This window comes from Nerophis lumbriciformis, linkage group LG38 (genome assembly GCF_033978685.3).
Source record: "Nerophis lumbriciformis linkage group LG38, RoL_Nlum_v2.1, whole genome shotgun sequence".
NCBI lineage: Eukaryota > Metazoa > Chordata > Actinopteri > Syngnathiformes > Syngnathidae > Nerophis > Nerophis lumbriciformis.
Genome location: NC_084585.2, coordinates 22,707,813 through 22,730,611, shown reverse-complemented (window position 1 = coordinate 22,730,611; position 22,799 = coordinate 22,707,813). Strand labels below are relative to the sequence as shown.

The window sequence follows — 22,799 nt, the reverse complement described above, 5'->3', positions numbered from 1 at the left end:
ATTTTGTTAATAAATTAAAGGTGTTTAATGAAAATACAAGTATGTTTAATACATATAGTTAATATTGTTAACAAGTTAAAGGTGTTTAATGATAATACAAGCATGTTTAACACATATAGTTAATATTGTTAATAAGTTAAAGGTGTTTAAAGATAATGCAAGCATGTTTAACACATACAGTTAATATTGTTAACAAGTTAAAGATGTTTAATGATAATGCAAGCATGTTTAACACATATAGCTAATATTGTTAATAAATTAAAGGTGTTTAATGATAATACAAGAATGTTTAACACATATAGTTAATATTGTTAACAAGTTAAAGGTGTTTAAAGATAATACAAGCATGTTTAACACTTATAGTTAATATTGGTAATAAGTTAAAGGTGTTTAAAGATAATACAAGCATGTTTAACACATATAGCTAATATTGTTAACTTAAAGGTGGTTAAAGATAATACAAGCATGTTTAACACATAGAGTTAATATTGTTAACAACTTAAAGGTGGTTAAAGATAATACAAGCATGTTTAACACATATAGTTAATATTGTTAACAAGTTAAAGGTGGTTAAAGATAATACAAGCATGTTTAAAACATAAAGTTAATATTGTTAACAAGTTAAAGGTGTTTAATGATAATACAAGCATGTTTAACACATATAGTTAATATTGTTAATAAGTTAAAGGTGTTTAAAGATAATACAAGCATGTTTAACACATATAGTTAATATTGTTAATAAGTTAAAAGTGTTTAAAGATAATACAAGCATGTTTAACACATATAGATTCCTTTCTTTCATGAAGACAAGAATATAAGTTGGTGTATTACCTGATTCTGATGACTTGCATTGATTGGAATCAGACAGTGGTGCTGATAACGTCCGCATTTTCGAATGGAGGAGAAAAAAAGTCCCCCTTTCTGTCCAATACCACATGAAAGTGGTTGGTTTTTGGCATCTTATTTATCCAGCTTCCGTACTCCTTTGTATACACTTTACAAGAAATACATTGTCGGCAAACTCCGTAGCTTGCTCGCTTGTGCACGCCAGCTTTCTGAGACTGTTATTTTGGTAGCGCAGGCAGGATGAAGCAGAGCTCTTATTGTGCAACTGTGCAGTCGGTCTTTGCAGTTTTGACGACAGGTACGGCGCCAGAGTCTGTTGAAATAAAGTGTTTCTCGTCTTCCTGTCGGTAATTTTAATGAGCTGGCAGCAGCCAGCGTCATCTCAGAAGACCCTCGGGTGCCGTGAATGTCAATCAAGTGACGAAAGTGACGTCATAGTGAAGATTTATGATCGCTCATTTTTAGGACTATTTTTTTAATGCCTGGCTGGTGATCGACTGACACACCTTCCACGATCGACCGGTAGCTCGCGATCGACGTAATGAGCACCCCTGGTGTATAGTGACGTCAGACAGCAACATGGCGGTGCCCGGGCAGAAGAAGCGCACCAAAGTTTGCTGACATTTTACAATAAATGATTGCAACAGCGCTATTTGTAATAATTCCAAGGTTGCTATTTCATCAAAAGGAGGACATACGAGCAATATGCTAAAACATTTGAACGGGACGGGACGGCGTGGCGAAGTTGGTAGAGTGGAAGTGCCAGCAATCGGAGTGTTGCTGGTTACTGGGGTTCAATCCCCACCTTCTACCATCCTAGCCACATCCGTTGTGTCCTTGGGCAAGACACTTCACCCCTTGCTCCTGATGGCTGCTGGTTAGCGCCTTGCATGGCAGCTCCCGCCATCAGTGTGTGAATGTGTGTGTGAATGGGTGAATGTGGTAATACTGTCAAAGCGCTTTGAGTACCTTGAAGGTAGAAAAGCGCTATACAAGTATAACCCATTTATTTATTTATCATTTAACATACAGTATGCAATGAACGTTGCGTTCTAGAACCGCGCTGCCAGGCAGCAGAAGTCATCTGACGTAAATACAACAAGTACTAATACCGCTGTGAGGGGCGTTGCCTGCGGACCTGCAGCGAGGCGGGATGTGTCGGGACCGGCTTCGAGATTAACGACAGGTGAGTGGATGACACAGCTGAGTGTGTTTGTCTGATCACCTGTCGCTCTGTTAAAGGCAGCAGTCGGGAAGAAGAGAGGAGGGGGAGCACGAACGAGAGCGAGAGCGAGACAGACGAACGAAAAGACATTTGCTGAAAAGCACAAGAAAGACTGAAAATAAAACAGTGTTCAACCCTGAAAAGGAGCTGTCATGTCCATGATTGGGGTCCAGAAGAACCCGGAAGTAAGGGACTTCCACAACCGCCTATCATGTTAGCGCTATTACCTGTTAAATTGAAATAAATGCCTTTTCATTTAGATGAGCATGAGGAACATTATGGGGCCGGTTTGGAGGCGGCCAGTAATAGCTCCAGATTACGTCAGCGCGGCAGAAAAGAGTGCAACTCGGCCAGGAGTGACGAATATCACCGAGCAGTGACTAAGTTTATGGTCAAAAGCTTGCAAAGATTTGACACATAGATGCTCCTTCGGTAGGTGAATGTTCAATTGTAGTCAGAGAAAAGTTGCATGTTTTCTTTCAATTACATTTTCACTCCATCATCATATACCGGTGGAACCCATAACATTTTAATATTGTGTAAAAGTCTACTCATGTCAGCAATTCAACTTCAAATATGAAACTATATGGTGTAAAGGCATTACATGCAAAGTAAGATATTTCAAGCCTTTATATTGTCATCATTTTGATGATCGTGGCTTACATTTTTGAGAAAAAAAAAAACATTTTCTGGGATTTTAAATTCAAGGTTTTCATATGCTGTAAGCAATAAACATCAACATTATATCAAATAAGGCTTGAAATATATTGTGTTGCATGTTTTTTTCTATGCTAAGTGCCTCTTAAGACTTCACTGTTGGCTTTGTAAGTTCATGTTAGCTCTAAACTAAACAAAATTGATGCTGATCCATTTTTTTATCTTTTTTTCCCAAATAAGATTCGATAAGAGAACCGATAAGGAACCAAATCGTTAAGCAGAATCGTTAAACAGAATCAAAAGTGGAATCGGGAAAAATCTTATCAATTCCCATCCCTAGTTCTATCTTATAGCTGTCAGTAGACTCGCTACGAAAGCGCTAAAAACTACAAAGATGGCGGGAAAAGTCGCTGTCAAAGTGGAGCCGTACATAATATTGCCTACAAAACAGCGCATCTTGAAGAGACAGTCAGAAAGCGGCTTGAAGACGGTCTGTAAACATAATCCATGCAAAATGTTGACCAAAGACGCACCATTACATATTATGTAGACCCCAAAGAAGTGTTTTAAATGTAGAAATTAAATCATAATTTGACCCCTTCAAATGAATTTAAAAAACTATTGGGCTTTAGCAAAACTTTTCTCAACCAGGGATGGTGTTTGAGCAGTGGTTATTACTATCTACTTAACTAATGATTTATTGTTTTAATGGTAAATACTGCTATTTTACATATATTGTATCTGATGATGTAGTTATGTAGTAAAAAAAATAAAAATTAAAAATTAATTAAAAAAAGCAGATACTGGCACAGATTGATCTCTAGTGTGTGGTGACTGACTTGTTGTCCTTCTTGTCTCCATTGTGCTGCTTTGCCTTACTGTGCACATCTTTGGCCAGCAAGGGCATCAGGTTGACGGCAATGACTGCTTGAGTCTCCTCCTCTTCCAGGTCGTACATGACACGGGCCGGGAAGGAGAAGGAGCTACGACCAGGGAACAGGACACAATTAATAAAGCAGCCATCAAAGCACTGATGTGAGTTACAGCTGCCAATCACTGACTCTTGTATTTTTGGACCCAGGTCCACAACAAACTCAGCCTGGAAGTCATCCAAGACTCTCTTGCCGATTTTCTCCTGGGTATGAGAAAGACAGTAGGATGAGAAGCGAACAAACTTTATTAAATATCGGTATCTTTCTAACTGTATGAATGCAACAAGCAAGACAAGCAACTTTTTACTATTGCTGTTTTGCTTGCTTTAACGGTAGCAGTGAGCTTATCTTGTCCTCCATGTTGCTGCTACTTGATCCCAGCCCTGCTTTCGATACAGTCGATCATAACATTCTATTATTATGTAGCAAAAACACATATTGGTCAGACTTAGCCTTTTTTTGGTTTAACTCCTATTTTACTGACAGGATGCAGTGTGTCTCCCATAACAACATGACCTCGGAGTATGTTAAGGTAATGTGCAGAGTTTCACAGGATTCGGTTCTGTTCTTGGTCAGCACTCTTCAGCATCTATATGCTACTGCTAGGTGACATCAAATACAGTATTAGCTTTCACTGTTATGCTGATGACGCCCAACTTTACATGCACCTAAAGCTGACCAACACGTCAGATTGTAGTCGTCTGGAGGTGTGTGTAAATGAAATCAAACAATGGATGTCCAGCAACTTTTTGCATCTTAACGCTAAGAAAACAGACTTGTTGATTATCGGTCCTGCTAGACACCAGCACTTATTTAATAATACCACCTTTTAACATTTGACAACAAAACAAGTGTACAAAGCAATTCGGTAAAGAATCTCAGTATTATCTTCGACCCAACTCTCTCATTTGAGTCACACATTAAGAGTGTTACTAAAACAGCCTTCTGTCAACTCTGTAATATCGCTAAAATCCGTCCCATTTTGTCCACCAACGACGCTGAGATCATTATTCATGCGTTCTTTACGTCTCGTCTCGATTACAATAACAAATTTTAACCAGGTCTCCCTATGCATGCATTAAAAGTTTGCATTACAGTTCGTACAAAATGCGGCTTTTGACAAGGACAAGAAAGTTTGATCATATTACAAACCCCGTTTCCATATGAGTTGGGAAATTGTGCTAGATGTAAATATAAACGGAGTACAATGATTTGCAAATCCTTTTCAACCCATATTCAATTGAATGCACTACAAAGACAAGATATTTGATGTTCAAACTCAAACTTTTTTTTTTTTTGCAAATAATAATTAACTTAGAATTTCATGGCTGCAACACGTGCCAAAGTAGTTGGGAAAGGGCATGTTCACCACAGTGTTACATGGTCTTTCCTTTTAACAACACTCAGTAAACGTTTGGGAACTGAGAAGACACATTTTTTTAAGCTTCTCAGGTGGAATTCTTTCCCACTCTTGCTTGATGTACAGTTTAAGTTGTTCAACAGTCCGGGGATCTCCGTTGTGGTATTTTAGGCTTCATAATGCGCCACACATTTTCCATGGGAGACAGGTCTGGATTACAGGTAGGCCAGTCTAGTACCCGCACTCTTTTACTATGAAGCCACGTTTATGTAACACGTGGCTTGGCATTGTCTTGCTGAAATAAGCAGGGTAACGTTGCTTGGATGGCAACATATGTTGCTCCAAAACCTGTATGTACCTTTCAACATTAATGGCGCCTTCACAGATGTGTAAGTTACCCATGTCTTGGGCACTAATACACCCCCATACAATCACAGATGCTGGCTTTTCAACTTTGCGCCTATAATAATCCGGATGGTTCTTTTCCTCTTTGGTACGGGGGACACAACGTCCACAGTTTCCAAAAACAATTTATTTGAAATGTGGACTCGTCAGACCACAGAACGCTTTTCCACTTTGTATCAGTCCATCTTAGATGAGCTCAGGCCCAGCGAAGCCGACGGCGTTTCTGGGTGTTGTTGATAAACGGTTTTCGCCTTGCATAGGAGAGTTTTAACTTGCACTTACAGATGTAGCGACCAACTGTAGTTACTGACAGTGGGTTTCTGAAGTGTTCCTGAGCTCATGTGGTGATATCCTTTACACAATGATGTCGCTTGTTGATGCAGTACAGCCTGAGGGATCGAAGATCACGGGCTTAGCGGCTTACGTGCAGAGATTTCTCCAGATTCTCTGAACCCTTTGATGATATTACGGACCGTAGATGGTGAAATCTCTAAATTCTTTGCAACAGCTGGTTGAGAAAGGTTTTTCTTAAACTGTTCAACAATTTGCTCACGCATTTGTTGACAAAGTGGTGACCCTCGCCCCATTCTTGTTTGTGAATGACTGAGCATTTCATGGAATCTACTTTTATACCCAATCATGGCACCCACCTGTTCCCAATTTGCCTGTTCACCTGTGGGATGTTCCAAATAAGTGTTTGATGAGCATTCCTCAACTTTATCAGTATTTATTGCCACCTTTCCCAACTTCTTGGTCACATGTTGCTGGCATCAAATTCTAAAGTTAATGATTACTTGCAAAAAAAAAATGTTTATCAGTTTGAACATCAAATATGTTGTCTTTGTAGCATATTCAACTGAATATGGGTTGAAAATGATTTGCAAATCATTGTATTCCGTTTATATTTACATCTAACACAATTTCCCAACTCATATGGAAACGGGATTTGTACGTCTATACTGGCTCACCTGCACTGGCTTCCTGTGCACTTAAGATGCGACTTTGAGGTTTTTGTTTACTTACGTATGAAATACTAAACGGTCTAGCTCCATCCCATCTTGCTGATTGTATTGTACCCTAAGTTCCGTCCAGAAACCTATGTTCTAAAAATTCTGGCTTATTAGTAATTTCCAGAGCTCAAAAAAAGTCTGCGGGCGATAGAAAGTTTTTTATTGCCGCTTGAGTACTCTGGAATGCCCTAACGATAACAGACTTGCTACCTCAGTATAAGCATTTAAGTCCAATCTTAAAACTCATTTACACACTCTAGCCCAGGGGTGCACATTACGTCGATCGCGATCTACCGGTTGATCTCGGAGGGTGTGTTAGTCGATCACCAGCCAGGCATTAAAAAAATAGTCCTAAAAATGAGCGATCATAAATCTTCACTATGACGTCACTTCCGTCACTTGATTGACATTCACGGCACCCGAGGGTCTTCTGAGATGACGCTGGCTGCTGCCAGCTCATTAAAATTACCGACTGGAAGGCGAGAAACACTTTATTTCAACAGACTCTGGCGCCGTACCTGTCGTCAAAACTCCAAAGACCGACTGCACAGTTGCGCAATAAAAGTTCTGCTTCATCCTGCCTGCGCTACCAAAATAAGAGTCTCAAAAAGCTGGCGTGCACAAGCTAGCAAGATACGGAGTTTGCCGACAATGTATTTCTTGTAAAGTGTATACAAAGGAGTACGGAAGCTGGACAAATAAGATGCCAAAAACCAACCACTTTCATGTGGTATTGGACAGAAAGGAGGCCTTTTTTTCTCCTCCATTCGAAAATGCGGACGTTATCATCACCACTGTCTGATTCCTATCAATGCAAGTCATCAGAATCAGGTAATACACCAACTTATATTCTTGTCTTCATGAAAGAAAGGAATCTATATGTGTTAAACATGCTTGTATTATCTTTAACCACCTTTAACTTGTTAACAATATTAACTATATGTGTTAAACATGCTTGTATTATCTTTAACCACCTTTAAGTTGTTAACAATATTAACTATTTGTGTTAAACATGCTTGTATTATTTTTAACCACCTTTAACTTGTTAACAATATTAACTATATGTATTAAACATACTTGTATTATCATTAAACACCTTTAATGTATTAACAATATTAACTATATGTGTTAAACATGCGTGCATTATCATTAAACACCTTTAACTTGTTAACAAAAACATATATTTCATAAAAAAGTAAATATAAATTATATATATGAATGAGGTAGATCCCCACGACTTGATCAATTGAAAAGTAGCTCGCCTGCAGAAAAAGTGTGAGCACCCCTGCTCTAGCCTTTAAATAGAGCCATTTTTAGACCAGTTGATGTTCCCTCTCTCTTTTCTGCTCTGCTCCCCTCTCCTATGTGGAGAGGTTTTTTGGTGGCCACAGATCAGTCCAAGTCTGGACCTGGGACCAGTGGTCCACTCCTCTGTGCATCAGTTGGTGACGTCTCTGCGCTGCTGACTTGTCTACATGCATCTGCGGGCTCTCCCAAGTTTTCACATTGTTCCCATTGGGTTAAGTTTTTTCTTGACCCATTGTGGGGTCAGATCCGAGGATGTCATTGCGGTTTGTGCAACCCTTTGAGACATTTGTGACCTATATAAATAATCTTTGATTGACCTGGGGATAGGTTGATTGGCAACACTAAATTGGCCCTAGTGTGTGAATGTGAGTGTGAATGTTGTCTGTTCATCTGTGTTGGCCCTGCGATGAGGTGGCGACTTGTCCAGGGTGTACCCCGCCTACCGCCCGAATGCAGCTGAGATAGGCTCCAGCACCCCCCGCGACCCCGAAAAGGACAAGCGGTAGAAAATGGATGGAAGGATGATTGAGTTTAGCATGTAGTGTAGCTCTCTGTTGATATAATGCCACCTACTGGTGACTATTTTGTTAGCACATACTACAAACGTACAGTATTACAGTACATGCAATGCTTTATAACCAACCATCCATCCATCCATCCATCCATCCATCCATCCATGTTCTACCGTTTGTCCTTTTCTGGGTCGCAGGGGCCTATCCCAGCTGCACTCGGACGGAAGGCGGAATACATCCTGGACAAGTCACCACCTCATCACAGGGCCAACACAGATAGACAGACAACATTCACACTCACATTCACACACTAGGGACAATTTATTGTTGCCAATTAACCTATCCCCAGGTATAAACATTTATAAATCGTTATCAACTGAGATGGTTTTCCAGCAAAAAAAAATCCTAATTTTAGAGAGAAATTGCGAGAATTTATTTTCCCCTGCGAATATAAAACAAAAGAAAATTTATTATTTTGAGAAAAATATGAGGAGTGAATGCTGAACTAGGGCTGGGTAATATGGCAAAAAAAATGATCATGATTATTTTTTTCATGTCATCCGATCTCATGATTTTTTTTTTTTTCTCCATTCAAGCTGATTGTCTGGTGCAGGATTATACAGAGTACCGCATCCTACTGCAGTATCTTGTAACAAACTCTTCCACCATATTTGATTGAGGTAATATATGCTAACATCTGACAACTGTCATTTTCTTCACATCTACAATTGTGTTTACTAGAGGTGCAACAGTACAGGTAACCCACGCTATGGTCCGTACCTGGTTTTAGGGCCACGGTTTTGCTTATTTTTCGGCACATTTGTGGGCGTAAAGAGAACAACTTTTCTTCCTCTTGAAGTTGTTTTTTTTTTTTTTGCTTGACTTCGCAAACATTCTACAGTAAAAGTATCATTGGTGTAGTGAATCCTATAAGTCATTTATTTCCAGTTAACATTTACTAAACACTCCTCTCTGAGCTGCCACCTTACCGTGGTAGAGGAGTTTGCGTGTCCCAATGATCCTAGGAGCTATGTTGTCCGGGAGCTTTATGCCCCCTGGTAGGGTCTCCCAAGACAAACTGGTCCTAGGTGAGGGATCAGACAAAGAGCAGCTCGAAGACCTCCATGAAGAATAACAATAAAGGACCCAGATTTCCCTCGCCCGGACGCGGGTCACCGGGGCCCCCCTCCGGAGCCAGGCCCGGAGGCGGGGCTCGATGGCGAGCGCCTGGTGGACGGGCCTGTCCCCATGGGGCCCGGCCGGGCACAGCCCGAAGAGGCAACGTGGGTCCCCCCTCCAATGGGCTCACCACCCATAGCAGGGGCCATAGAGGTCGGGTGCAGTGTGAGCTGGGCAGCAGCCGAAGGCAGGGCACTTGGCGGTCCGATCCTCGGCTACAGAAGCTAGCTCTTGGGACGTGGAACGTCACCTCGCTGGGGGGGAAGGAGCCTGAGCTAGTGCGCGAGGTCGAGAAGTTCCGGCGAGATATAGTCGGACTCACTTCGACGCACAGCAAGGGCTCTGGAACCAGTTCTCTCGAGAGGGGCTGGACTCTCTTCCACTCTGGCGTTGCCGGCAATGAGAGGCGACGGGCTGGGGTGGCAATTCTTGTTGCCCCCCGGCTCAGAGCCTGCACGTTGGAGTTCAACCCGGTGGACGAGAGGGTAGCTTCCCTCCGCTTTCGGGTGGGGGGACGGGTCCTGACTGTGGTTTGCGCTTATGCGCCAAACGGCAGCTCAGAGTACCCACCCTTTCTGGATTCGCTCGAGGGAGTACTTGAGAGTGCTCCCCCGGGTGATTCCCTCGTTCTACTGGGGGACTTCAATGCTCATGTTGGCAGCGACAGTGAAACCTGGAGAGGCGTGATTGGGAAGAATGGCCGCCCGGATCTGAACCCGAGTGGTGTTTTGTTATTGGACTTTTGTGCCCGTCACAGATTGTCCATAATGAACACCATGTTCAAACATAAGGGTGTCCATATGTGCACTTGGCACCAGGACACCCTAGGCCGCAGTTCCATGATCGACTTTGTAGTTGTGTCATCGGATTTGCGGCCTCATGTTTTGGACACTCGGGTGAAGAGAGGGGCGAAGCTTTCAACCGATCACCACCTGGTGGTGAGTTGGCTGCGATGGTGGGGGAGGATGCCGGACAGACCTGGCAGGCCCAAACGCATTGTGAGGGTTTGCTGGGAACGTCTGGCAGAGTCTCCTGTCAGAGAGAGTTTCGATTCCCACCTCTGGAAGAACTTTGAACATGTCACGAGGGAGGTGCTGGACATTGAGTCCGAGTGGACAATGTTCCGCGCCTCTATTGTCGAGGCAGCTGATTGGAGCTGTGGCCGCAAGGTAGTTGGTGCCTGTCGTGGCGGTAATCCTAGAACCCGTTGGTGGACACCGGCGGTGAGGGATGCCGTCAAGCTGAAGAAGGAGTCCTATCGGGTTCTTTTGGCTCATAGGACTCCTGAGGCAGCGGACAGGTACCGACAGGCCAAGCGGTGTGCGGCTTCAGCAGTTGCGGAGGCAAAAACTCGGACATGGGAGGAGTTCGGGGAAGCCATGAAAAACGACTTCCGGACGGCTTCGAAGCGATTCTGGAAGGGGAAGCAGTGCACTATCAACACCGTGTATGGTGAGGATGGTGTTTTGCTGACCTCGCGGATGTTGTGGATCAGTGGAGGGAATACTTCGAAGACCTCCTCAAACCCACCAACACGTCTTCCTATGAGGAAGCAGTGCGTGGGGAATCTGTGGTGGGCTCTTCTATTTCTGGGGCTGAGGTTGCTGAGGTAGTTAAAAAGCTCCTCGGTGGCAAGGCCCCGGGGGTGTATGAGATCCGCCCGGAGTTCCTTAAGGCTCTGGATGCTGTGGGGCTGTCTTGGTTGACAAGACTCTGCAGCATCGCGTGGACATCGGGGGCGGTACCTCTGGATTGGCAGACCGGGGTGGTGGTTCCTCTCTTTAAGAAGGGGAACCGGAGGGTGTGTTCTAACTATCGTGGGATCACACTCCTCAGCCTTCCCGGTAAGGTCTATTCAGGTGTACTGGAGAGGAGGCTACACCGGATAGTCGAACCTCGGATTCAGGAGGAACGGTGTGGTTTTCGTCCTGGTCGTGGAACTGTGGACCAGCTCTATACTCTTGGCAGGGTCCTTGAGGGTGCATGGGAGTTTGCCCAACCAGTCTACATGTGCTTTGTGGACTTGGAGAAGGCATTCGACCGTGTCCCTCGGGAAGTCCTGTGGGGAGTGCTCAGAGGGTATGGGGTATCGGACTGTCTAATTTTGGCGGTCCGCTCCCTGTATGATCAGTGTCAGAGCTTGGTCCGCATTGCCGGCAGTAAGTCGGACACGTTTCCAGTGAGGGTTGGACTCCGCCAAGGCTGCCCTTTGTCACCGATTCTGTTCATAACTTTTATGGACAGAATTTCTAGGCGCAGTCAAGGCGTTGAGGGGATCTGGTTTGGTGGCTGCAGGATTAGGTCTCTGCTTTTTTGCAGATGATGTGGTCCTGATGGCTTCATCTGGCCAGGACCTTCAGCTCTCGCTGGATCGGTTCACAGCCGAGTGTGAAGCGACTGGGATGAGAATCAGCACCTCCAAGTCCGAGTCCATGGTTCTCGCCCGGAAAAGGGTGGAGTGCCATCTCCGGGTTGGGGAGGAGACCCTGCCCCAAGTGGAGGAGTTCAAGTACCTCGGAGTCTTGTTCACGAGTGAGGGAAGAGTGGATCGGGAGATCGACAGGCGGATCGGTGCAGCAGCTTCAGTAATGCGGACGCTGTATCGATCTGTTGTGTTGAAGAAGGAGCTGAGCCGGAAGGCAAAGCTCTCAATTTACCGGTCGATCTACGTTCCCATCCTCACCTATGGTCATGAGCTTTGGGTTATGACCGAAAGGACAAGATCACGGGTACAAGCGGCCGAAATGAGTTTCCTCCGCCGGGTGGCAGGGCTCTCCCTTAGAGATAGGTCATCCGCGGGGAGCTCAAAGTAAAGCCGCTGCTCCTCCACATCGAGAGGAGCCAGATGAGGTGGTTCGGGCATCTGGTCAGGATGCCACCCGATCGCCTCCCTCGGGAGGTGTTTAGGGCACGTCCGGCCGGTAGGAGGCCATGGAGAAGACCCAGGACACGTTGGGAAGACTATGTCTCCCGTCTGGCCTGGGAACGCCTCGGGATCCCCCGGGAAGAGCTGGACGAAGTGGCTGGGGAGAGGGAAGTCTGGGCTTCCCTGCTTAGGCTGCTGCCCCCGCGACCCGACCTCGAATAAGCGGAAGAAGATGGATGGATGGATGGCATTTACTAAACAACATTTTCAAATGGTAAATTATTATTTGTATTCTTGAATTACTTACATACATCAGTGCTTCTCACAAGTGATTTGGCAAACAAGTGGTGCCCCAGATTGTGGAGTTTTTAAAACTAAAATTTTGTATTTTATATTGAATGAAAATACATTCATGAATATTTTTGCAGACACATAAAAAGTCTGATTAAAAATATTTAGATATAAAAATGCCTTTTCTGATTAAATGAGTGGGTGCGTTGATTCTCCCAGTCAGGACAAATAAAGTACACATTGTGTGAGTGCCTGCAAGTCCGCATTCAGGGCAGGATTATTGGTGACCCGCCGCAGATAGTGAAAGTTAAGTGTGTCACTAAAGCCGCTTCTTATTCTCAGTGTTGTGTTTCTACTTCTATGCTAGTGTTAGACATAGTTCTTTTTGTTCTTCCGGGCAGCACTTCGTCGTGACGAGACTGACTTTCGTGACGGTGGAACGAGATGGTCGCGCACACACCGTGTTAAACATTTTCACAAAAACACACGCAAACGTACATAAACTTACACACATTCACAGACACACACAGGTTAATGGTCAATAAAGGTGGATTGTTCTGTATAAGATTATATCAATTATATCAAGGATTATATCATCTAACAGACATTGTCACCATGTTTGATCGAGGAAATATGCTCAGAGCTGATCCCTGTGATCGGACTCAAATGAATCGCGATCAACGATCACGATCATATATTTGCCCATATATTAGGCGGATGTCTATCTCGCCACGCTGCAAAGTTTCTGGATTCCCTCTTTCACAGATTTTTTAAAGCACATTCTACATTAAATTAAGCATTTCAAGCATAAAAACAGCTGAATTAACTAAAAATATCAATACTACAGTAGTGTTGGGTACTAGATAAGACCAAACTAATCAGAGCACACTGTTAAGACTACTGATTGGCTCAGCCTCAGGCATCATCCAGTACCACCTTGACGAGTGTAAAGGTGACTATGTGGGCATTATTTCATATCAAGAGGGCTGTCATAACGTTAAAAACGTATTTAGAATTATGTTTTATGTTCTTCAATCTGCACTCTTACCTGTACTTGCGGGTCCAGAGTGGAGGTCTGTACCAGATTGGCTAGTTCATCATAGTACAGAGCTGAAGCTTCTGGTGAAGTCTCACTGCTTGACTGCACCAGCTCCAGCAGAGCTGACAACTGCAACACAAATGTCATAAAATAGGAGTAACAAACCCCCAAAAAAGAACAATTACCCAGAACTTTAATTAAACCTGCGGGATACAAAAAAACAGATTGCTGACCTGCCTGAATGTTTCAGGAGACAACGAGTCCTTCTGATTATCTTTGGTTTTGGGTCTGGATGGTGCAAAGATGCAAAGAGTAAGATGGAGACATGACAGGACATCTGTCAGGATGAGCTCTTCTTACTTGAGCGCCCCCATGCTGCCTATAAACATCACGGCGCCAATGATGCCGATCCGTTTGTACTTGGGTGCGGTGCTGGAGAGCTGTTTGCGAATCACGATGTGCATATCATCCTGAGGTCAGAAGCGCAAATGGCGGTGTTACAAAAGGCCCTTGCGAATGAATAATGAGTGAAACGGCGGCATGAACCTGGATGTGCGAGCCTTGCTGTGATCTAAACGCTAGTCTGCTCAGAAGATGAAAAAGTCTACGAATCTGCTGTGGTGTGAGGTTGTCCAGGTAGTCCAAGATTCCCTGCAGAAAGAAATTCATTAATTTGTTTAACACGCATTCTTTTAACAGATTTTTGCGCTACCTGTTTGCTCATGATCACATTATGTTGGGACCAATGTTCCCTCTAATTTTTCATGTGTGTGAGCAAACGCAAAAACTCCCTGAGCATTCAGTGGAGCCCATGTGAGCAACATCAGACGTGCACACTGTGGCTACACCAGCAGCACACCTGTCCCAAACCTGACTAAATAACAAGTTCAATCTCCATCCATCCATCCATCCATCCATTTTCTACCGCTTGTCCCTTTCGGGGTCATTGGAGCCTATCTCAGCTGCATTCGGGCGGAAAGCGGGGTACACCCTGGACAAGTCCCCACCTCATCGCAGAGCCAACACAGATAGACAGACAACATTCTCTTATTATTATGATCAAATGACAGCAGTCATTTCCATGAGGTTATTTTCTAATTTAAGTGTTTAGGCCCACTTACCATGACAATAACAAAAAATATTGTTTTTCATGAACTGTGTACTTGTATTGTTTGTCTGGGTGGAGGTCCTGCTTTGGAAATAATTTGTACCCCTTTCAGACATTGCATTTAGTTCCCATTAAAACATTCACATGTTGCACAATGAGATGTAAGCAGGGGATCATGTGTACATTCCTGCAACTTCCTGTTTGTAAAAAATATATTTTTATTAGTATTTATTTAATATACTAACAGCATTTCATGATTAATATTTATAAATTAAGATTCCTAATAAATGACACTAGAATAAGCACACATTTGTTAGGTAAATCATAGTGTAACGACCTGCAATGACACTTTATGTGTGGTGTTGGAGTTGTCCGACTTTTTGTGTAGCTGTAAACGCATCACTGGCACAAGTAAGAAAGAGCGAGCGGCTGCTGTTGATATAACAAAGTTGCTTTTGGTCTGGTTTGTACTGCAGAAAATGACCAGTTTTGCGAGATATAATTTTTTTAACTAATGTTTTGGTTATGTGTTTATGGCCGACAATAAAGACAGTAAAGTGATTCATGTCCTCAAAGCGTCTCGACAGACGTTACAATATTTGAACAATGATGACGAAAACTGTTTTTTTCTGTCTTGTCCGTGTGTCGAAAATTGTTATGCGCTTATTTTTTTATTTGATTTTGTGCGCAGCATATATTTGCCGTGCGCAGAGGACGCTTGAGCAGTGCGCAATTGCACAGGCGCGCACCTTAGAGGGAACGTTAGATGGGACTCTGTGAATGTAGTTTGTCGTGCAATAGGTGGGTGGCATTGTAACTCTGCTTCTTTCTACACCTCATGCATACTTGAGGTCTTATTATAAGTGTGCGTGGAACTGAAAGCAAAACATTATGTAAGCACTAGGGCTGGGCGGTATACCAGTATTACAGTTATACGGTCATTTGCTCTTCTCTACACGGCTGCGTTTGACAGACACAGCACAGGGCATTGTCTGCTTTCATTCTCTTTGGCTCAACACCGCCCCTTACATGTTTATGTAGGCTTCTCTGATGCACAACGACGCAATACAATAACATTTTCAAAAGAATATGGCCCCTTACATGTTTATGTAGGCTTCTCTGATGCACAACGACGCAATACAATAACATTTTCAAAAGAATATGGCAGGTACGGTGCCGAATTGTTGACTCCCGTGTGATGCAATGCTTTGGTCATCAACTGCATTTGGCTATTGGTGAGTGACTACAGCTTTATTAAACATACACCAATTTGCTTGAGAACCTATATATCTCCTTGTAGTGACTTTATCAAGAATATCATCTGTTTATGTTGTTCTGTTCTGTTAGCGACTTAGCACAACTCTTCTCAGCTGCTAGGTATGTCAAATGTTTAGCTACTTCTCAGCTTGAAAGTGGCGTCTCTCCCCATAGCCCATGCAGACCAACCTAGTGGCCGAACAGTAGTTTCAAACTGAATACCCAGCGGCAGTAGTAGCTCCATCTATCCCTGCGGACAAGTGTGTGGCTATAAACTTAACAATATTGAAAAAAATTACGAAACTGCTTTAACATAGTAACGGCTAACGAATTACTTTATAAGAATAAACAAGACGCTACGTTACCACTTATAACAAAAAGTAATCTGAGTACTCTCAACAGTGGTTATCGAGCCATAAAAGCACTTGGGCAACCTTAAACACTTTGCACGTTTTAAGATACCGATATATATTGTACATTGCCATTCGGCTTGAATACCGGTATATCAGTTTTGGTCCATATCACCCAGCCATCGTACACACAAACCTCCGAATGTACATATCCACAAAAAAAATCGGATTTATAAAATCATGCTGCGCACACTTGTTGTACGCACTTTTCTTATTATAAAGCATACCTGCAGTGAAATGTGCGTAGAAGACTTCCTACCCGGTGTCCTGCTACTACTTCTCCCAATACCATCCATAAATGGTCATGCTAATTAACTCATGAATATGGTGATGAGTTTAAGGATCGTGTGACAGAGGAGAGAAGGCAACTCCAAAGAAGAAGGCAATATTTTCAGATTGGTGCTTATACATCGTGCATCGTAACAAGATTATTTTTAGGGCTTGGCAGCGGCATTTCTAATAAAATGGATTAGAATTTGAATATAAATATTTGACCAATTATAGTGTCAGCTCCACTATTGCTGAGATGAAGAAAACATATTCATGTTTTAGCTTTCTGTTTACCAAGTCTCTGTTCAGATAATAAATGTATTAATGATTTATATAGGTTTATTTTGTCATGTAATAAAAATCTGACATTTTGTTTTCTGACACAAGTATTCCCCATGAACAATATTTAGAGCTCTTGTTGGCAATTGGTACGCATACAAGATAATTTAAATATATCGTGTGCACAATAAATGTGTTTCTTGTACAGAAGTTTGCCTTTTAAAAATATTTGATTGGTAATACTAATATGAGGTTACATACAGTAGTGGTTGTATATACTGTATGTAGCATGGATGTGTGAGATCCAAACATTTGCACTCCAGCGTGTCATAAACTCCCAAACTTCAAATCTATTGAAAAAAGTCAAATATAATAATTTCCTAAATTTATAACATTATTTTATAAAATGAAATATTGCACTGCTATTCATATTTTTGTGTATTCAGTCTTAAAAAAAAAATTTTTTCGCTTTGTGTCCACACACAAAGTCAAAGACGCACCCCCTACCTATTTACACAGTTAAAAATTATCAAAATAAACAATACCACTACTTAGAAAGAATATTGTGAGTGTAGCCTAATGTGTTTTACTGCGACGTGGCTGCACGACGATGTTTCGGATAGTAATGTCTCTATAAACGGGTTTCAAACGGTGCGCGCTGACCGGGACCGAACCAACGGCAAACGGAAAGGAGGGGGGCTTGCTTTGTTTATTAATAAGAAATACTGTCATTCCGGTCATATCACAATAAAAGAGCGCCACTGTGACCTCACAGCCCCCCAACTCCAAGGACTACCTCCCCCCACTTAACACTCCCTCAGCTTGATGACCCCCCCCCCTCCCCCAACCACCTGAGACCCCCCCAGTGTGTCTGTCTGCAGAACAGGTGAATCCAGACGGTGTGAGCCCCAGGGTGCTCAAAGCCTGCGCCCCACAGCTGTGTGGTGTGCTCCAACACATCTTCAACATGAGCCTTAGGCTGCAGGAAGTCCCCACACTGTGGAAAACCTCATGCGTGGTCCCCATCCCCAAGTGCACGCGACCCAGCACGTCGAAGGACTACAGGCCGGTGGCTCTAACCTCCCATATCATGAAGACCATGGAGAGGTTGGTCCTGGAACAACTCCGCCCTACAGTCAAGCCCCACCTGGACCCTCTCCAATTCGCCTACCAGCTCCGACTGGGAGTGGAGGACGCAGTCATCTACCTGCTGAACCGAGCCCACACCCACCTAGACAAGCCTGCGAGCAGTGTGAGGGTCATGTTTTTTTACTTCCCCAGTGCTTTCGATACCATACGGCCTGGGCTACAGGGTGTGAAGTTGGAGACGATGCAGGTGGAGGCCCCCTTGGTGTCCTGGGTTGTTGATTACCTGACTAACAGACCACAGTACGTGCGACTGCAGGACTGTGTGTCTGACAGGCTGGTCAGCAACACCGGGTCCCCGCAGGGCACAGTCCTCTCCCCCTTCCTCTTCACCATCTACACCACCAATTTCCACTATCACTCAGAGTCCTGTCACCTTCAGACGTTTTCTGATGACTCTGCAATAGTGGGGTGTATTGAGGATGGTGATGATGAGGAATACAGGACACTGGTGGAGGCCTTTGTCACATGGTGTAGAAAGAATCACCTCCAGCTTAATGTGATGAAGACCAAGGAGCTGGTTGTGGACCTGGGAAGGAGGAGGAGTACTCCGAAGACCCCTGTTTCCATCAGGGGTGTCGATGTGGACATGGCTGAGGATTATAAATACCTCGGAGTACACATCGACAACAAGCTGAATGGGTCAAAACACGCTGAGGCACTCTACAAGAAGGGACAGAGCCGCCTCTACTTCCTCAGGAGGCTAGGATCCTTCAAGGTCTGTACAAAGATGATGAAGATGTTCACCAAGTCGGTGGTGGCGGGCACCTTCTTGTACACCATGGCCTGCTGGGGCAGCGGGCTGAGAGCGAGGGACGCAAATAGACTGGACAAGTTGGTAGAGAAGGCCAGTAACGTGGTGGGAGTGGAGCTAGACTCTCTGGCGGTGGTGTCAGAGAGGAGAAGTCTAGCAAAGCTCCTAGCCATTATGGACAACACCTCCCACCCACTACACTCGGACCTTGCGGAGAGAATGAGCACGTTCAGTGGAAGGCTCAGACTCCCAAAATGCAACACGGAACGACACAGGAGGTCCTTCATACCGACTGTATAATGCATATGTTCCTTGACTGCACTTAAAAGTAGAATATATGTAGAATATATTTATATTATTCATATATTGTATATATAATATATTGTATGTATTATATTATTTATTATTATTATTGTCTATTGTGAGCAAACTGTGGTGCTGAATTTCCCCCAGGAATCAATAAAGTACTTTCTATTCCATCCATCCATCCATCTTCTTCCGCTTATCCGAGGTCGGGTCGCGGGGGCAGCAGCCTAAGCAGGGAAGCCCAGACTTCCCTCTACCCAGCCGCTTCGTCCAGCTCTTCCTGTGGGACCCCGAGGCGTTCCCAGGCCAGCCGGGAGACATAGTCTTCCCAACGTGTCCTGGGTCTTCCCCGCGGCCTCTTACCGGTCGGACGTGCCCTAAACACCTACCTAGGGAAGCGTTCGGGTGGCATCCTGACCAGATGCCCGAACCACCTCATCTGGCTCCTCTCGATGTGGAGGAGCAGCGGCTTTACTTTGAGCTCCCCCCGGATGGCAGAGCTTCTCACCCTATCTCTAAGGGAGAGCCCCGCCACTCGGCGGAGGAAACTCATTTCGGCCGCTTGTACCCGTGATCTTGTCCTTTCGGTCATAACCCAAAGCTCATGACCATAGGTGAGGATGGGAACGTAGATCGACCGGTAAATTGAGAGCTTTGCCTTCCGGCTCAGCTCCTTCTTCACCACAACGGATCGATACAGCGTCCGCATTACTGTCCGCCTGTCGATCTCACGATCCACTCTTCCCCCACTCGTGAACAAGACTCTGAGGTACTTGAACTCCTCCTCTTGGGGCAAGATCTCCTCCCCAACCCGGAGATGGCACTCCACCCTTTTCTATTCTACAATATAACCACATGTACAATATAACTACATTAATACAGCACTATAATTTCATATGCAGATACTAACAAATAAATAAACAATACATCCATAATTAGAGTAAAGCTTATACAAACCCCGTTTCCATATGAGTTGGGAAATTGTGTTAGATGTATATAAAAACCAAATACAATGATTTGCAAATCATTTTCAACCCATATTCAGTTGAATATGCTACAAAGACAACATATTTGATGTTCAAACTGATAAACGTTTTTTTTTTGCAAATAATCATTAACTTTAGAATTTGATGCCAGCAACATGTGACAAAGAAGTTGGGAAAAGTTGGCAATAAATACTGATAAAGTTGAGGAATGCTCATCAAACACTTATTTGGAACATCCCACAGGTGTGCAGGCTCATTGAGAAGAGGTGGGTGCCATGATGGGGTATAAAAACAGCTTCCCAAAAAATGCTCAGTCTTTCACAAGAAAGGATGGGGCGAGGTACACCCCTTTGTCCACAACTGCGTGAGCAAATAGTCAAACAGTTTAAGAATAACGTTTCTCAAAGTGCAATTGCAAGAAATGTTGGGATTTCAACATGTACGGTCCATAATATCATCAAAAGGTTCAGAGAATCTGGAGAGATCACTCCACGTAAGCGGAAACCAACATTGAATGACCGTGGCCTTCGATCCCTCAGACGGCACTGTATCAAAAACCGACGTCAATCTCTAAAGGATATCACCCCATGGGCTCAGGAACACTTCAGAAAACCACTGTCACTAAATACAGTTCGTCGCTACATCTATAAGTGCAAGTTAAAGCTCTACTATGCAAAGCGAAAGCCATTTATCAACAACATCCAGAAACGCCGCCAGCTTCTCTGGGCCTGAGATAATCTAAGATGGACTCATGCAAAGTGGAAAAGTGTTCTGTGGTCTGACGAGTCCACATTTCAAATTGTTTTTGGAAATATTCGACATCGTGTCATCCAGACCAAAGGGGAAGCGAACCATCCACTGTTATCGACACAAAGTTCAAAAGCCAGCATCTGTGATGGTATGGGGGTGCATTAGTGCCCAAGGCATGGGTAACTTACACATCTGTGAAGGCACCATTAATGCTGAAAGGTAAATACAGGTTTTGGAACAACATATGCTGCCATCTAAGCGCCGTCTTTTTAATGGACGCCCCTGCTTATTTCAGCAAGACAATGCCAAGCCACATTCAGCACGTATTACAACAGCGTGGCTCCATAAAAAAAGAGTGCGGGTACTTTCCTGGCCCCCCTGCAGTCCAGGCCTGTCTCTAATCGAAAATGTGTGGCGCATTATTGAATGACTGAAGCTACATAAAACAAGAATGGGAAAGAACTCCACTTTCAAAGCTTCAACAATTAGTTTCCTCAGTTCCCAATCGTTTATTGAGTGTTGTTAAAAGAAAAGGTGATGTAACACAGTGGTGAACATGCCATTTCCCAACTACTTTGGCACGTGTTGCAGCCATGAAATGCTAAGTTAATTATAATTTGCAAAAAAATAAATAAAGTTTATGAGTTTGAACATCAAATATCTTGTCTTTGTAGTACATTCAATTGAATATGGGTTGAAAAGGATTTGCAAATCATTGTATTTTGTTTATATTTACATCTAACACAATTTCCCAACTCATATGGAAATGGGGTTTGTACATGTACCACTTGCTACATATCTGGAGTGCAAATGTGTTTTTTTTCATGTGAGTATGACCTTTATTGACTTTATTGACACCATCGGGCGTCGCTGATTCCCGTGTCTGAAAATGTTTGCGTGGGCTCTACGCAAAGTCGAAAGGGTGCGTATTAATAGGCGACCTTTTCTACATTAAATTTGTCTGTTACTACCAATGTTTGCGGTTAAAATTACACACATTTCACCCCGTTTGAAGCAACATTTTTGAAGCACGACAAATCTAGCGACTTATTCGGCACCATACCCACTCCCCGCTTATCAAGTACATAACAAGTTTACCCTGGCAAAGTCCATAATATAAAACTCAATGAAAAAGCAGAGCCTATTTAATCAAACCCCATTTAATTATCTTGTATTAATTTGATTGTGCAGGTGAGCCTGCTGAAATGATCAATGATATGACATGATGCTTTGAGGAGTAGGCCTAAAACTTTATGGCTTTTTTAAAATTATGTTTTGCAAAAATAACAGCCTCACCTTAATAAAAACTGCATACGGCCCCACTTCTGAAGGGTTTTCCATAACCAGACCGCAGAGCAGCTCTAGGGCCATGTCCACCTCTCCGCCAACACCGCTGCACACATGGGTGACCAAACAGCCCACCACCTCCTTCAACGCAGCACAGGTTTTTAATAAACAGGTTAAAAGATTGTACTTAAATGTGTAGCTCAAAATGAATGCCATATTTACCTGCTGACAGTAAGAGTCGAAAGCAGTGAATGAATGTCGATACATGTGCCCACCAAACGGAACAACGCAGGGGTCAGGTGAGCGCAGCAAGTTCTGAGCCAGGGCTAAGATTGAGGGGAAATACCCTCTCAGGACCTGAACTCGGGACCAAACACACACGTCAAATAATCAAAACTCAATCAACCTGTGTGTTAAAGTTAAAAGTTAAAGTAGTAAACAGACTCACTTCTGTGTTGTCCTGAAATGTCTTCTGCAGCAACATCTCAGGGATCTGGCCAGTCCTCACTTTTGCCTTCAGCACCCTTTCAGCCCCACGTCGACTGTGGTTGGCATTGGTGGAGTGGAGGATGAACAGTACCAACAGATCTATCACCTGATGCAGTACCGGCAAGAG

The 22,799-nt window shown here is 43.6% G+C and overlaps 1 protein-coding gene and 1 long non-coding RNA gene across 6 annotated transcripts in view; one reads left to right on the top strand and one right to left on the bottom strand.

Moving 5' to 3' along the window:
• fancd2 (FA complementation group D2) overlaps positions 1-22,799 on the bottom strand; it is an 84,243-nt gene that overhangs the window by 38,210 nt on the left and 23,234 nt on the right. For all 5 annotated transcript variants that reach the window (XM_061932630.2, XM_061932626.2, XM_061932629.2 and 2 more), the window contains exons 15-23: positions 22,632-22,778; positions 22,406-22,540; positions 22,193-22,324; positions 14,177-14,281; positions 13,991-14,100; positions 13,864-13,918; positions 13,640-13,759; positions 3,790-3,863; positions 3,568-3,711 (exon numbers count right to left, since the gene is read on the bottom strand). In XM_061932630.2, the coding sequence (XP_061788614.2) occupies positions 3,568-3,711; positions 3,790-3,863; positions 13,640-13,759; positions 13,864-13,918; positions 13,991-14,100; positions 14,177-14,281; positions 22,193-22,324; positions 22,406-22,540; positions 22,632-22,778 (1,022 nt within the window). The remainder of the gene's footprint in view (positions 1-3,567; positions 3,712-3,789; positions 3,864-13,639; positions 13,760-13,863; positions 13,919-13,990; positions 14,101-14,176; positions 14,282-22,192; positions 22,325-22,405; positions 22,541-22,631; positions 22,779-22,799) is intronic.
• On the top strand, positions 1,001-22,799 carry LOC133578303 (uncharacterized). Its single transcript, XR_009811837.2, has 4 exons — positions 1,001-2,256; positions 2,332-2,503; positions 3,678-3,763; positions 22,662-22,799. It is a non-coding gene; the product is annotated as an uncharacterized lncRNA (long non-coding RNA).